Source organism: Plectropomus leopardus, chromosome 8, assembly GCF_008729295.1.
Source record: "Plectropomus leopardus isolate mb chromosome 8, YSFRI_Pleo_2.0, whole genome shotgun sequence".
Taxonomy (NCBI): domain Eukaryota; kingdom Metazoa; phylum Chordata; class Actinopteri; order Perciformes; family Serranidae; genus Plectropomus; species Plectropomus leopardus.
Genome location: NC_056470.1, coordinates 3,766,667 through 3,784,264, shown reverse-complemented (window position 1 = coordinate 3,784,264; position 17,598 = coordinate 3,766,667). Strand labels below are relative to the sequence as shown.

The window sequence follows — 17,598 nt, the reverse complement described above, 5'->3', positions numbered from 1 at the left end:
AAAATGTGTGGTGGTGTGATATGGTCCATTCAGGAAAAATGGTCATTTGCAGAATTCCTGTCCTGAATCTGTAAATTTACTGACTCAGCAGTCAATATGCACATTTACCAGGAAATCTGCAGCTGACCATCTATCTGGGTATTATGGATGACCTAGTAAATTTACTGTTTTTAAATTTTCCCAAAGTTTGATAAAAAAAAAAACAATGCTCATCACATAACTAGAATATAAAATTCGAATAACTACAGTGTGGTTGCTTCTGCAGTTGTTTTAAGTAAAATAAATAACCAGATTAAAAAAAAAAAATAAACCCCTTCTTGGCAAAAGGTAATGTGTTTAATATCATGTTAACTCTAAAATTTGGAAGGCATAGTAATAATAAAATGTATGCAAGAATACCTGCTGAAGTCACCATAATAGTAATGATAATAAAGGCAGGCATACAACAAGTAGTGTGTTGCTGAAAGCAACCACACAAACTATAAAAATGTACCTTTGTGGATGAAGTCTGTAAATAAGGCCTTCTCTCCTGATTTATAGCGATGAGATGACAGCAGCTCCTGCATGAAGAGCGTCAAATAAAACTCCTTGCCATGATCGACTCGCACCTGGTCCCAGATACCATGGGCAAGTACTGCAGGCCTATTGGATGAAAAAGTCCATTTTGACTTCACCATTCCAAATCAGATATTCTCAGTAAAAATGACTTATAACAATGATGTTCAGCAGGTATCATTTAGTCACAGTTTATCATGAATGTGGTAGTTATGCAATATGTACAACTATTTCAATGGCTTGAAAGGGACAGTCTAATTTATTTGTTAACAATATGTTTTTTTTTTTTGTTATTTGCAGCCTCTCTTTTCACTCCAACATCTGAATGGCATAACTGATAGGTGGGGCTGAGGTTTAGGGGTTTAAGAGTTTAAGAATATAGACAAGTGTCTGCAAATGACCAGTGCAAAACACTAGTGGGACGTAGGGCTAGGCAATAGGGAAAAAAATCAAATATCAAATATCTTTGAATACCACAATGTTGATATTTTGACTACTGTTGTTTTCCTAAGATATTTACACATAAGATATTTTTAATAAAGACTCATTAGTGGATATGATGATCAAGCAGGTAGAGGCAGAGAATAGAACAGCTACCACAGTCTAATAAATTCCTAAAGATGCATCCTTTTACTGTAAAGCAGCCTTTAAAACCAGAAAGAGACTACACTCATGTCTACACTGAAAAAATGACAGAATATCCTTTACTGTACACAGCAATACATAGACTATTACCTGAAAACATCTTCATAGATGGTGAGGTTGTTTTTTTATGGCATAGTAGAATGAGCAACAACCTTTTTGCTGAAGCCATCAAGGGCTAAAACATGGGTGACTCCAAACATGGCCAGTTTTTCATTCTGGTCCATATGAATCTTGTGTCCCATGTATTCAGCATGATATGGTACGGGGTTGAGATTGCGGGCACCCTAAAAGAGAGAAAAATGTAACTACTTCACAGTATAAAAAAAATCCCATTAATCATATACTGCATCAGTTAAAAGTTTTATAAATGTAACCATGTCTATTTGTACTATCTCTGTCAAAATGAAAATTAAAAATAAATTAGGGCACTTGATCTGGTTATACGATAAAAACCTGAATTTTTTAAATCTTGTGCTATGTAACTGCAGCTAAACAAGCACCAAAACACACACACACAAGCTCATAGTTAGACACAGATTACACAAGTTTGATGATGTAAAATATGAAGGCTGAGACAGTAACATGCCTGACGCCTTGCTTCATGGTAAGGCTGATGCATAGTTCTGAGCACTGATCCAATTCGTGTCTCTGCAGCATGCACTCCTTTCATGGCGAGATACCCCTTCATCATTCTTCTCCCATATGTAGGTCCTGTCTTGAAAATAACAAATTAACATGATTTCCACATTCAAAAATCACACCTGCTGATATATGTTTATCATGACATTAGACAGGGCAGTTTGTGTGTGTGGTTTGTGGAGTGTAGTAAGGTTTACATGTATGTTGACTATGATTACCAGTGGTGGAAAGAGTACTGAAAATCAGTACTCAAGTACAAGTACTATTACATTGCTAAAATATTACTCAATTACACGTAAAAGTACTGGTGTTAGAAAAATACTCCCAGTAAAAGTACAATGTATTCATAAAAAACAAAACAAAATTAGATGAGGTGCATTTACTGCCACGACTATTGATTTAATATCCATGAATACATTTTAACTGGTTAAATTCTTAACACAAAATCAATTAAAGATCAATCATTAACATCCTTTTTTTTTGTTTTGTTTTGTTTTTTCGTCCACATACAGAAAGGCAGGTTTGGAATTGTACTCAGTACTCCACTATGATTTCAAAAGTAACTAAGTAGATTACATGGTGAAATGAATACTTAAGTACAAGTCAAAGTACAGACTTGAAAAATCTACTCATAAAAGTACACACGTATCCCAAAAAACTATTTAATTACAGTAATTTGAGTATTTGTAATTAATTACTTCCACCCCTGATGATTACTTAGAAGTGATGGTAGGCTGAGGCTCTTTATTGTGATTTATTAACTATTTGTGATTATAATCGTGCATAAACCTTGAAGAGATGCGGACATAGTGTGTATGTGTATGTATGCATAAACACGTTCGCTCTCACACACACATGCACACAGAAAGAAACATCTAGGTCGTGAAGAGAAGATATATACCTCGGTTATAGCTTTTGCCACCTCTAACTCCAAATGTGCGTCAGAGAGTCCCATTAAGCTGCAGCCATGGTCTGTAAGATTATTACAGTTTAAGTTAGACAAAGATGCAATCTGAGAGCAAAGGTTTTCTTCTTGTTGTTTTCTAAATTTAGCTAAATTACTGCTGTAGGATCTCATGAAATTTCCAATGGTGAGTGTAAGACTACTTCTGCTGGCATTATTCAGCAACATTTTCTTCACACCTGGATCGTCAGCACAGCAAAACATGGTGGACACTATCTGAGAGGACACCACAAAAAGACATATACCAACTGCTTGATGTGCTATTTATGTTTTTTTTAGAGTTTATTAGATATTAATTAATTAATTGCAGTAAGTCAGTAGAAAGACAAAGATAAATAAAATACATGTTTATATATATAAGCATTAAACAGCAACCTGCTCCTCTCTAAAAATATGTCAGCATAACCATATATGTCATATCCACATCACTCCTATTTATACTATGTAATTATACATTTATATAAAAAAGTACTATATATGTATGTGTATATCTATATCTATCTATCTATATATATATATATATATATAGTTTATGTTTTTTATGTTTTACAATATGTTTTATTTTTTGTATTTTAATCATATTTAACCCTTATTTAGCACTCAGTCACTTTTTTTCTGTAGCCTCTGACTCTTGAGCTGGTGAATATCTGAATCTCCCCAGTGTGAGATTGAGCAGCGCAGAGCTCTAGTGACAGTTACTAAACAGTACTGAACATAGTATTTACTTAAATTTGAGCTGTGTAATAATACGTGAGGCAATATTACAAGGCACCACCTTTTGTTATTTTTTTGTGGGCACAACACTTTTTGATTCTGTTAATTTAATTTCTCCAGTCATGATTACGATATGATTCCCTGATAAGTTGTAGGTATATTTGTTGTGTGTGTGTGTGTGTGTGTGTGTGTGTGTGTAGAGAGAGAGATAAATATACCATTATCTGTTTGCGTGTTTCATGCTTGTGGTTTTCACACATGCAGCGTTATTGCAACGTTGCTGCTGTGACGCTGCTGCTGCGACGCTGCCCACTGCTATTAGTCCTGTATTTTCATATTTAGAAGCACAGCCGACAACCTGGTCCTGTAAATGTTTCAAAATAAAATGCATTGTTTTGTTTTGAAAGGGAAGCAGGGAAATTGAGGTAAAACAGAGGTCTTTGCATTTACTCATCTCTGTGACAGGGAGAGACTTTAAACTGCAGTAAAAAGTGGTATAGAGTCAATATAATCATCAAAACACCATCTTCACTGTCTATTTCTGCTGACAAACACTACATAAAATAAACATGACATTGTGAGTTTGAATGGTCATTTTGTAAAAATTAAGACAAAACAGTTTTACATTTATTTTGGAAATGCCATCATACAGAGAAATTTTGGTCAGACGTTTTAATTTATATCATTTGCCGGTTTTAATTTTTGTTTTGAAGATTTTTTTTGTTGTCCTGTTTAATTTTAACATGGAAAATGTTTTATAATAAATCATTTATTTTTACTTGCTGATGACTACATCCACAAATGCAAATTCAGTGGTTCTAAACCATCCTTGTATGAACTCCATGAATATATGGAGACTATTAAAACTTCAAAGAACTCAAAAGCTATGAGGACTGTGCTATTATCTGTAACATTGTTTTTTCATCTGCCAGCCAAGGTTGATGCTAATTTAGTCTATTGAAGCTTTGTTAAACTTGGTTATTATCCTCCCCTCCTGGCTGAACTGCTTGGCTTGGTTTGCTTGTAGTAGTAGGCTACTGTATGTGTCTTTATGTGCTACATGTGCATTGTGTCAGAATCAGTCAGCTTAGTGGGTGGGACAAAAGGCGCGAGGAAACGAAGGGAGGAGACAATGGAAGAGACTTGGTAGCTTAATGAAACGCAGCCAGTGAGTGAGCAGACTACACACCATCCTGCTGGGCTCTTTAAGAGGCGTGGTGACAGCCTTACGGTCCTGCTCTACGCTACGTAGCTAATGAGCACACACACATTTCCTGAAGTGGAGGTACTTGTCTGAACTTGAAGCCCGAGCCCTGAAAATCAAAACTAAACGCTAGACAAGAATATTTGTAATTAATTTTCTCCGGCTCTAACGACAAATAGCCACGGGGGAGGGGGGGACGAGCGGACGGCAGACTGTCAGAAGTGTGCGCTGACGCCTCATCTCACGGTAACGGGAACGGAGTCGCTGATTATTAGCCGCCCAGTTTGAAAATGGCCTCAGACGAGCTCGCGCAAAAGCTCGGCCGCCGGCTGCAGATTGAGGAGGGAGACAAGGAGCCTGTTGCTGTGGACATCGTCGGACACCAGGACGGTGCGGAGGAGAAGTCGGTTACGGCCAACGCAGACGCGGAGCTGGGGGCTTTGCTGACGCGGAGAGAGGAGCTGAACGAGGGGCAGGGGGAGCGCTGCCAGCCCAGCATGAAGGTGTTCAACCCCTACACCGAGTTCAAGGAGTTCTCCAGACACCAGATCAAAGACATGGAGAAGCTCTTCAAAAAGTGAGTATGAGCCGGTGTGCACAGACTCAGACCCCCTTGACGGGCTGCAGGATCCAGCTTTGCCATGCCTCTAGGCCACTGGCTGCACTTCTTTCAACAGGGAAGTCGCTACAAGATTGTTCATATAAGGAAGTAGAGTTGGCAGGGCGCTTATGTAGGTCACTTCTCTAAAAACAATGAAGCACTGAGAAATAAAAAGTAGCGCAAAAAACACAAAACTCGAATCTAAATTTAAGACTGAGGGGAAAGACTGTTGACAAAATGTTTGAGAGCGCTCTGGGGAGCAGTGATATGGTGGTGGGCATTATGCTTTATGGGATAAAAGATTGACAAGAGAACTCAAAAATAGATCAAATAATAAGGAAATGAATCAGCATTGGCTGCTGTAGGTAAATCTAATGTACCAAACCTCTAACTCCTGTAGCTTGGCTGATTGCAGGGTGGGGACATTATGCAAGTCAGTGTTACGGAAGTCAGACAGCAGGCTTCCACTGATTATCTGCTTTCAGACATCTAAATGATGAGTGATAAGTTGTTATAGGGTAGGATAAACGTCCCTTGTAAGCCCATGTACTGTATAATAATCTCAATAACAACTCCTGAGTCAAATTTAAAAAAAAAAAAAAAGAACAACACCAGGTTATGCTGACTGACGCTTTTTCCGATGAAGCTGTATGTAATGGAAATTATACTTTTATTGTAAAGCGAAACGAATTTGCTGACTTTGAGTTATTGAATGTGTGACATGTGCCTGCTGATCCCTCTGTATGAATGTGCATGTGAATGGGTGAATGTGGTGAATCCATGGTGTAAAAGCTCTTTTAGTGGTCAGAAGACTAGGAAGGCGCAATGTATGTGCAGGTCCATTTAACATCCATCCATATTTCTAATACCATTTACTGGACACAGGGTAGGAGTGGAGAGAGAGTGGAGACAATAGACTTTCATTTTAACTAAAATGTTCTTACTTCAGTTGTGGCAGTGTATAATTCTATATTTAAGAAATGAAAACAAATGTTTGAGTTGTAGAACTCTGCCCTTACAATGAACTCTTTGACCTTAAGCCTCACTTAGACCAAGGCCCTGGACTACAAGGCAAGTTCAGCTTAAGCCCAACAAGACAAGTAATAGGCCACCTTGTGTGATTTAGAAATTTAACATCCACTTGGACTCAATGATAAACTAATCCGATTTTGGTGGTCACAGGTCAAAAGGTCAAGGTCACTGTGACCTCATCTGTCTCATTCTTGTGAATGCAATATCTCCTTAAAGAGGACCCATAGATTGAAACAAAACATCTGTAAGTGCAGATGGGTGGAGGAGTGGACTGTGCTACTGGTGATCCACACATCACTTAGCCTCAAAGATTGAAAGTTGCTAACTAGAGATGTAATGATATAAAATTTTCATATCAGTTATAATAATTGGTATATTGCAATACTGTTTAAATGTGCTGGAAAATGTTCAGAAAGTACTGATACACATACTGAAATCATAGGATGTTTTCAGAAGGGTGTGGGATGGGCTGCAAATTCAGCGTCATGAAGAGTGACTGAGGAGGGATCCCTCTTCCAGGACGGACAGACGTGCAATAGATGTCGTAAATAACAATTGAATTACAGTAATGACAAAGAGGAAAGCGAGAGAAGCACAGCAATAATGTTAACAATAGCATATCATATAACAATGGTTATAGATGTAAAATTACTAAATGCACTGTGATAGCATGTGATGTCACGTGCAAATATCGTAGGTGTTGATAAGAGTCCCATGCGTTTATTAATAGTGGAGGCATGACACATAATGATGGCAGTAGAATGTCACGTCGAGCAGGATCACGGCATCTGCGCAACACAGGCACAGCTTCAGACAGGACCACAGCAATGGCAGAACCAAGACCACGATCAAGGCGAGCCGGAGGTACAGCATCAGTGCAGCCACAGCACAAGTGCAGCCAAATTAGCAATAGGGATGTAACGGTTACCGCTTATCCGGTAACGGTTACATCCCTATTGCTTATTTGTCGATGGGGCAGCTTGCAGTGCGAGTATATGAATGAGTCTTGACAACTGAATTGGAGCTGCATAGCAAGAATTTAGGGTCAGCCAGATTTCAGCATGATGCCTTGTAGCAGTATGCCCCCAGTGTGGGTGGTGGGCAGTGGTGAAATGAGTTTTTGTTACCTCCACTGACCACTTCCTTGTACTCATTCTAAATGCAGTTAACAAAGCTGTTAATCCCTGACAGAGCATATGACACTTGGTTGGCCAATTGAAGATGAAAATAAACTTATTTTTACTGACATCACTATCATGCTACACATTGTAACAAAGAGTCTTTTGTTCATTCTGCTGTTCATTTTGACATTAACATTTTTGTCTAGCTGGAGAGCTTTAGTCTTAGTCAACAGGAAACTGTTCCTCAGATTGACAGAGGTTTTGTTTTTGCATGTGCATGACTTCAGCCTGTGCTAGATTCTTCAGGGTTCCGTCATGTCCAAGCCTGTCCAGATATTTGAAATGCATTGTGTACACACGATCTGTGCAGCCATCTTTGAAGGGTGCAGACAAATCAGATGTGCAGTTTGAGAATTTATCTTTTGAGTTAAAATCATTCTGATGTGCAAAGATAATGGTATGGTTGGCATGTGAATGTGTCCCTGATCAATAAACAGATATTATACAATACTTTACTGCAGTCAATTTTTTTTTTATAAAAGTGTTTACTTACTACTTCTGCCCAGTTCCAAAATGACTGGATCTAATGAAACAAGTCAATGTGGTGAAAGGATATTTTATATGTCATAAGGCCAGGCATTATATTGTAGCTGTGAGATCTTGTGTGGATTCCAGCCCCAGGCTGTTTTACGTAATTAAATGAGTCTTGTCAGTGCAAGTCTAGCAGTAAACTTAAGGGTTTGACATACAAGGAATATTTAAGGATTTTAGGAAACCTTCCAAGTCCAACTAAAATCAGTCTGTATGTTTCCATGCACAGTTAAGTGGAGCTATAGTTCTAGCTTGATAAGGCCATTTAATTGGACTACTGTCCTTGTCCCAGAGTACAAACACGGGGGAATCCATTTATTGACAGAAGTATGTCAGACTCTGCCACAGCAGGTGGAGATATATCCCCTTTCAGCTAGTTGCGTCACATACCAAACAAGTATGTATGTCCAGCGCTGACAACATGGTTAACTGTACATTTCCTACGTACTCTGTGCTTTACTTGTTTTCTTCGTCTTGTTTTGTTTTCTTCCTTTCTCCTTCTTCTTTTGTTTTTTCTATGAATTTATGCAATTCAACTTCCGCACAAAAATACCCACTCACACCCGCTAAAGTCTGGCCTTTTAATATAAAGGGAAAGGTTACAATGACTGACAAATAAACAATGGTCATTGGTATTTCACAGCTTCGGCTCCAATCAGCCCCAGTCAGCAGTGATAGAAATATGACACAAAGGCTGATAAGCTAATTTTAGCCCCTTTTGCTGTTGAGATGCAATGGAGGGCTGTCATAAAATACTGTCCATCTCTGCCTAAAGCAATGCTTGAACATCTTTTCAAATTGATCTGCATCGAGTTTGAAAGAGAGACTAAATAAGTATGAAAAAAGAAGTAACCACCGCAACATTTTTACTGGAATCCATGCTGCCTTGTACTGTTTACTAACCTGTTTTCTGGCCTGTCTGTGACATTGAACATAACACATCACAAACACACACACATACAAACACACACACAGTGGGATATCTGCCTGCTCTAGTCTACTGGCAATGGTAAAGGAGTCTTAATCTTTTTTTCAGCGGGTTTTCCAAACAGTTCTCATCCCAAGTCGGCACATATTTCCACTTTGTCAGTGGACTTTCATGTCTACATATTATGCACAAGGTACCTTTTTACTTCTGCTGTTGGAGTTGTGGGATGCCAAAACTTAGGCCAGAACTTAAATTAAGGCATGCAGTTTAAAAGACAAAACAAAACGAAACATCATGGTCTGGCTCAACATTCATGTGGGGAGTGAACACCAGGCTCCAGGCTAAAAGTCTGGGGTTTCATCGATCATCTCTCCTGTCCACCCTAAAGGGAAATTCCAGCCTCTTATATAATGTTGCTACTTGCAGCACTTCAAACTGATGCCATCATACCACCACAACAATTACCATCTGGCCACGTTATTAACTGACACTGTCTGTCCATGTATCATATGGTTGCAATAGGTCCCTTTGTTTAAAAAAAACTGAGGACACAAGCTAATCTAGGTGGAAAAGGGGTGTAAGAGTAACAGAGTATGAAATGACTGATTCATTTTGCAGAAGGTGTGAATTCTCTTTCAGCTCTGTAGCTGAGCTGTAATAAACCAATTGTCTGTCTACTCAATTCTGTCAAGGCACGACACTGGGAAAGACAACTACATTGACCTAATGGAGCTGAAGCTGATGATGGAGAAGCTTGATGCTCCACAGACGCACCTCAGCTTGAAGAACATGATCAAGGAGGTGGATGAGGACCTTGACAACAAGCTCAGCTTCAGAGAGGTGAAACAAGAAACCCAGATTTGAATCATTCTGAGTGTGTGATATTCCTTCTATCTACATCCATATCTCTGTGTTCTTCCTGTTCCTCGCAGTTCCTACTCATCTTCAGGAAGGCAGCAGCAGGGGAGCTGACAGAGGACAGTGGCCTCAGTGTCCTCGCTCGCCTCTCTGAAATCGATGTCTCTGAAGAGGGGGTCAAAGGAGCCAAGAACTTCTTTGAAGCCAAAGTAAGTACAAGTGACTTCTTATAAAAGACAGTTAGTGTTTTGTTCCAGTCTGTACACTAACACAAGAGTTTAACAAGAGAAGACACACAGTTAGAGCTGTAGAATGGACGTTTTCATTTAAGTCAGCATAGCTGGATGGTCAGAGTGGCAGCCGTTTCAGGTTAGTGGGTTAACACTGTATAAATAGACCACTAGACCAGGTGCCTAGAGTTCATTCTGAGCTTGGAAGATCTGCTTTTTGCTTCTTTGCACTATCCGCTTGGAATTCACAGTCCCATGAACAGGTTTTTTATGGTCATTTTATATCTTTAATTGTTAACTTCTTTGCTTCCGATTGCACCTGTTTTAACTGATTTTGAGGTTAACATTACTGATTGATTGTATGCCTATTTTAATTAATCCCATTTTCTCTTATATATTTTAAATATGTTTTCTATATTTTATTTTTTTATAATTTGTTAATTTTGCATTTCATTATTTGTATCTGCTCGACATCATTGTAAATGAGGGCTCGCCTTCAATACTTTGAGTCTTGATAAAGGTAAATAAAAAATAAATAAATTACTCATGGCGGGGGCCCTTCTGCGTGGGTTCTCTCCGGGGTCTCCGGGTTCCTCCCACATTCCAAAGACATGCAGGTCAGGTTGATTGGGGACTAAGTTGCCCTTAGGTGTGACTGTGAGGGTGAAAGGTTGTCTGTCTATATGTGTCAGCTCTCGATATACTGGCGACCTGTCCAGGGTGTACCCCGCCTTCCGCCCGCTGACACCTGGTATTGGCTCCAGCCCCCCCGCGACCCATGCGAGGACAAGCGATTACGGAAAATGAATGAATGAATGAATAAATTACTCATTCACTCCGTTCGGCGCTCTGCTGCTCGTCTCCTCAGACAGTGGTCAGTGTGCGCTCTCCCAGTGTGCAGTGCTCTGGATAACCTGATGGTTTATTCCAACAGGAGCACTGAGGGATTTCAGATGTTATTGGCCTGTTAAATTACATCAAATGTTGGCATTTTCAATTATCAACTGACAGCTGACTTTGAATTTTTGATTGACTTTATCCATATTACGTGATATGGATCAGGGATAACCACACCCAAATTCTGAAAAACTATTATGCATGTAAAACCCTAAATTACATATTTAAAAAGTTTTGGGATGACTTGGGTTTACAGAGGCTCCAAAGTTCAAAGTTAACAGGTGAGGTGATATGAGATTTTGCCGTAACAGTTAAAAGTTACCAGTAAGCCTGCAGGTCTTTGGACTGTAGGAGGAAGCTGGAGAACAGGAAGAAAACCCGCAGTGACTTAGGGAGAACATGCCAACACCCAAAATCCACACAGAAGGGCCCCAGCCAGCCGTTGGATTCAACCCCAGAACCCTCTTTGATATTTAATGTAAATAAAGTAAAGGAGTGCATAAAAAGTATCAAAATATAGCTTGTTCACCCCCCCCCTCTACAAAAAACATTGCCAGGTTAAGATCCCTCGGATCCGCCAACACTTGACCTTACCTGAGCAGAGCTGCTGTTGCTGGATTTGTCTTTTGGCAAAGAAGAGTTAGGAAGCAAACATCCAATGATTAAAAACAGGCAATTCATTTATTACATATACTTATAGATTTTATTAACCCTCTGAGCCCGGCTCAGACACTGGCAACTAAAATTTGTATCATTTAAAAACGGGACCTTGTTCAATAAATCCATAATAATAGATACGATACTGAGTGTCTTTCGTCCATATTTTATCCATATTTCGATGATAAAAGTACATTAACATCAATGCTAAATGCTATTTTGGTTTCCCATAGTTCCTTTGGAGAGCATTTTGACCAATCAGAGGTTTGTTTTGGTCTTGTCCACCAATCGGAAGATGGTCTGATGCTTTGTTACCGCTTACATATGCCACACGTTATCTGGAACAAACTGCACTGTGATTGGTCTAATCCTACTGTATCTATCACTCTGTGTTATTGGTAGCGACTCGTGCATTAGAATAAACTCTGGTAGCACCTATAATAATAATAATGAGACAAGGGTAAATCAGGAGACAGTGTAACAAGCAGCAGGGCCTCATATGGATGTAAACTCTGTGTTCACTGCAGGCAGAGCAGGCAGGAGCTTCAGGGCCCTCTCTGAAGTGTCAGGAGTGTGATGTGGCCCTCTGCATCATCACAGAGAGGAGCTGCTTTGCAGAATGGCACAGATAATGGGATACAAACAACTGCAAAAAAAACATAGGGACTTTTTTAGGTTTGCTTTGCAGAATGGCATAGATAATGGGATACACAAACAACTGCAAAAGAAACTGTGACTTTTTTTGGAAAAGTATGTCCATTTTTTGAACTATAATAGTTGCAATGTATATTTTTTCACTTTCTGATTCCCAACAGGTTTTCTACAACAAAACAGCTTGTACATAATACTTTTGTGCAATTTGTCACTAAAGGTCTGTAAAATTCAATTTCTGTTTCGTTTTTTTATTTTGTCTTTATGGTCTCGCGACCCGACCCCGGATAAGCGGAAGAAAATGGATGGTTGGATGGATGGTCTCATAACTATTTGTACATTCATGTGACATCATTGCAGCCTTAATATCCTGATAGCCCAGGTTGTCCTGAAAAAAAAGGAGCATATATTGATTGTGCATTGAGGAGCTGAGGTTATACATGCATTATTACAAGAAGAGTTCAGGCGAACCAAAACTAGGAAAAAACGGGTTAATGTCTGCTAAGTAACTGGCCACTGGCCCCTCTCAGGATTAATATCTAGACACATTTTTTCTTAAACACAGCTTAAAAATGAACTATAATTTCACTGAGGAAATGTCTGAGACAGTTGCTGAGTTTTTAGGGACTTGGCGTGGGAACTAGATGGTCAGCAGTTCAAGTCCCAGGCAGACCAGGTGGACTTGTTGCTGGAGAGGTATAAGGTGCCAAAGTGCACTTGAGCAAGGCACAGACCCTCTTAAGTGTGGACCCATCATTGTGACATGTCTCCACAAGTGATGCATGTCCCTGTGTCTATAAAAAAAAGACAACAGAATAAAAAAATATATCGTATTGAATAAAATGACCATGTCATGAACATTGACTATGAATTGTCACGTTGTTTTTATAAGCCACCAGCGTTTTATTTTCTCGCTGTCTTCCAAGGCTCTTCGCCTCTCACAGACACACACTTACATACACTTACACACACACACACACACACACACACACACACACACACACACACAGAGCAGGGCATTTACAGAGCTCCAGTTCATTCAATAATGTTGTATTTTAGTAGTTAACATTAGTTCAGAGGATATTTAATAATATGGAGATATATATTGTGTATAGTGGTATAGCCTTAAAATATTGTCATATTATTTAAAGCCATATCGCCCAGCCCTAGCTGCAACACACAGTGTTGTTGCCAGAGGTCTTTCAGTTTCAGTTCTCGCCTCTTTGCTGAGCAGCTCCACGCCATCAACTGACCGTTGTGTGTTTTCTGTTGGACAGGTCAAGGCCATCAATGACTCCAACCGCTTTGAGGCAGAGATCCGCCAGGAGCAGGAGGTCAAGAAGAAGCAGGCTGAGGAACAGAAACAAAGACGCGCTGCTTTCAAAGACCTAAAGTCAGCCTTCCAGTGACGGCCTCTGTCTCCCTCTCAGGACCTGTCTGTCTTTCTCTGTGCTGCACTAATGATGTCGGTTTGTCTCTGTGTGTTTGAATGCTCCATGTCTGTCAGCCGGTGGTCGTCCCAAGTCAAACCCAGCTTCAGGGTCCCACACATGCCTGTCACTAGTCTGTGATGCATTTCTTTGTGATGAAAAATTAACACTGCTTCTGCAGATAACGGATTCATTTAGGTCTGTAGTTTAGTTCAGTAAAGCTTGTCTCCACCAAGTAGCCTGCTTCCTTTCAATTCACTTAATTATACATTAAAAGGCTTATTTTGTCTGTATCCACTGTCAGTAGAAGTATTCCATTCCCTAGTAGCACCCTGATCCGATACTAAAAGATAAAACTAGGAACTCTGCAAACTAAGCAGCGCTGATCAAATATAAACCAAGATTCTGTAAGAGTTCCATATTTCTCTCCTCAAATGTCTATATAAACCCATTTTTGCTCACCATCTTAACTGTAATATGAAGTCCGACCAGCTGCCATTTCACACAGCAAGGTTCGCATTACGTCACCCACCAGCAGGAGCATTTATTGGTGCAGTTAGGTGCAGTGCATTCTGGTAGTTGTAGGTTTTCTACCTCTTGAGCAAACACAAATGCCACAGTCCCTCCTCTGTTGTCTCTAATCGTGTCGCACCAACTTTTAAAGTATCTGTGTCTTTCTACTGCAGAGACAGCTTGGTTTTATGAGAAGACCATCTTTACAGGAGTGAAATGCTTCTGTAACTAATTCCAAAAATTAAATCAGCAGTGATACCAGTCACAGTGTTCAGTGTTGAACAAATAGCTGAGCTCTACATTTTTTACTGTTAGCTCTGTATTTTTGTACAGTGGGTTTGGGTGGGGATTGAATATATTCTTATATGGGATTTTTTTTTTAATGTGGGTCTTTATTTTCTAGTTTCAGCCAGTATTCCTACCCCATCAGCTTTATCAACATTTGATTTGCCTTCAACGCTGAGGTCTGGGGATGTAGTGACTTTTTCATTTGGACGTTACACCCACCACAGTACCAATCAGATCCTTGCTGATGAATAGAAACCAGCCATGAGCACACATATCAACTCATTTTTTGTGGTTCTTTTTTGTTCTTGTATTTTATTTGGGTGTTTAAGTGAAGACAGAGTAGATTTAGCCTTATAACTTAAATTTAACATTGATTTCTGCTCTTTGAAACTTTTCTATTTTAATCTTAAAGATCATCTTGGTGGATTGTGCTCATGGATCCATGGTAGCAACATTAAAGAGTAACTAAACCCCCTAACCAGGGGGGGGCAGAGAGGTGCTGTGGATCAAGAGGCTGCATGATTGGGTGACTGGGTGTGTCTTAGCCCCTGTCCCAGCCCTGCCCATTTTTGAGACTTTTTTTCACTTTCCAGGAAGTAGACACTCAAGCTAAAAATGGGGGTTTACTTGCTTAATTCAACTTTTACTATGACACTGTTGATTACACAGATAATGGACATTTCAACAAAAAAAATCATAAAAGTATGAGACCAGTGTACCTGCTGATCACTAGCTGCCTTCAAAAATCTGGTTCAAACAAACAAGTACAAATTCCCATAAATGACAAACCATCATTTGTGTCAACTGATTGTAATGGAGCACAAACAGCCTGATCACAGGTTGTAGAGACTTTGCTCCTTTAATGTTCCTGCAAGGCAGGTGCTTTTTAAAAGGGAGCAAACAGCCTTACATTTTCCACAATCATTCCATCTCTGATGTCAAATCATAAATGCTTCCCGACATTAAATACTCAGACAGGTTGATGTCAGGATTACTTGTTCAATGTGGTTTGCTAGTTTCATCCATTTTCTGTAATGGAGGGAACAACAGATGGGCCCAGTTACTGACAGGCCATTAGGGCATGCAGTAGGTCAGACTGATGATGCATTTTCTGAATGCCTTGCAGTAACGTCACTGAATGTTTTCAACAGTGGAAACACTATCCAGATGAATTAGTGTTGGTTTGGGACTTTACCTAAATTAGCTACTTGTTAGCTGTATAATGGTCTCTTCCTCATATGCTTCCATGCATGGATTATTTCCCATCAACAGTGGAGCACCAGTGGAAAAACTACATACTGTATGTGTAAGAATTGGCAACTACTAACTCTGAATATGTATTGACATAGAGTGGTGTTGTATAGTTTACTAAATCCTGTTGTCCAAATGAGTGATTCCAAACAGCTTTAGTTATACAAATGTGACCTGATGTGATATTTAGAAGCACTAAGCCATCCATTGTCATCTTGCGGGTCATCTTGTTCATCAGAAAAATATTCTTTTGAATGATGTAATAGTTTACTCAACTCTTAAAGCCTTTAAACAAACCAGCAAAATATTGCACATGTGTATGACCTTTGGGATCATCACTTTAAATCATCTAAATCTGAGATCTTTAATTTGGTTGTCATGGCACAGAGCAGTTTAAATTTGTTTTAGGGCAGATTTGTTGTCCATGGATGTTTGCTTTTGAACAATGTTGTAAATGTATGAGGCGGTAACTTTTGGTACGTGCTTTGTAAAATAATTTGGGTTGATATTTTTACAATGCTTTCTTTTGATGCATGCCAGTATTCCATAGCACATTGTCACTCAAATGCTCTAACTGAATGATTGAACGAATATTTCATCACAGCATGAAAAATACTTTTGTACTTTTTTTTTGAGGATAAAGGGTTTCTTTGAAATTTCCAGCCCGTTCTCATTCTAAAGTCGTCAAATAGCTTCACTTTTACAGTGCTTTTTGACGTCAAGTGAGAACGCAGCTGGACAGAACCAGTCGCAGTGTCATTATATGCCGCTGGTGTCAGGTTGAAAGGCTGCCTGTAATAATGTAATTACAGGAGTGCAAGGGTACCTATAGAGCAGGCTGGTCCAAAAATAAAAGCAATTTAATGTGGAAGTCTGGTGTTTGCTTCCCAACCGAAATAGATGTTTATTAGATGTTTATTTTCTACATTTTGCCATGTGCCTCCTTCCCTTAATCCTAATCTGTGACAGCATGTGTGTTAATTGATGTCCAGACGGCGTCATCCCATAATGTGCTTTTGATGACATCACGGTAGCAGCATCTTGGAACGTAAACAGCAGACACAGAAGGATAGCTAGAACTTAATATGTTGATGCAGAAGTTCACAGCAGAGTGGCAACATGTGACGAACTGGTGTGAGAACATGTTTGAAATGTCTTCATGGCTAATTGAAGATTGTGTTTTGTCAGATATATCATGTTTGTCCTGATGTGTATACAGTAAGGCCCAGCGTTCCCACTTCACATACATCTGTCCTCACACACACTGTTGTTACATACTATAACAAAACACTGGTAGCTGTAATATTTGGATTTATTATGTTGTTGTTTTTTTTTTACTGAACTGATTGATCTCCCCAACTACTGATTTTTGTTAACTGATTTTCTAAATAATCAAAATAAACACCATTACTTTTATTGTTGAAAAATGATGTATACAGATTTTTTGTTGTGTCTGCTTGGTTGTACTTGGTGGTACTGATTCTGTCCAGGGTCATGCCAACACTGTTCTTTGTAGTGGAGGAAACAAGAAACAAAATTTCATTCATCAACTTCATTCTATTAGATAAGAGCCAATTACAGATAAGGAATAGAGACTCTGAGTTAACAGTATACACGGTGGATTCCATGAGTTGATATCCCTCTACTGAATTCTCTTCCCACCCCAATCTGTATTGTTTCCAAAATAGTGCCAAAATCTACTGCAAACCCATCTATGGGTGTAGTAATGATGCTGGTTTAACAAGCGTCTTCATATACTACACCTCTCAGGTGGAATAAATATCCTGGAAAAGGAGAAGTGCTCACTGATACTGATTTTAACAAATTTG

The 17,598-nt window shown here is 39.3% G+C and overlaps 1 protein-coding gene across 1 annotated transcript; it reads left to right on the top strand.

The window, feature by feature from the left end:
• Positions 1 to 4,704: 4,704 nt before the first annotated feature.
• efhd2 (EF-hand domain family, member D2) lies at positions 4,705 to 17,196 on the top strand. Its single transcript, XM_042492081.1, has 4 exons — positions 4,705 to 5,298; positions 9,687 to 9,834; positions 9,927 to 10,061; positions 13,565 to 17,196. The coding sequence occupies exons 1-4, from the start codon at positions 5,012 to 5,014 to the stop codon at positions 13,694 to 13,696; spliced, it is 702 nt and encodes a 233-aa protein (XP_042348015.1). The 5' UTR covers positions 4,705 to 5,011; the 3' UTR covers positions 13,697 to 17,196.
• The last annotated feature ends 402 nt before the right edge of the window (positions 17,197 to 17,598 follow it).

Coding starts and splice junctions, on each gene's coding strand:
- efhd2 (XM_042492081.1), top strand. CDS start 5,012: ATGGCCTCAGACGAGCTCGCGCAAAAGCTCGGCCGCCGGCTGCAGATT. Junction 5,299..9,686: donor ATGGAGAAGCTCTTCAAAAA/GTGAGTATGAGC, acceptor AATTCTGTCAAG/GCACGACACTGGGAAAGACA. Junction 10,062..13,564: donor AGAACTTCTTTGAAGCCAAA/GTAAGTACAAGT, acceptor TCTGTTGGACAG/GTCAAGGCCATCAATGACTC.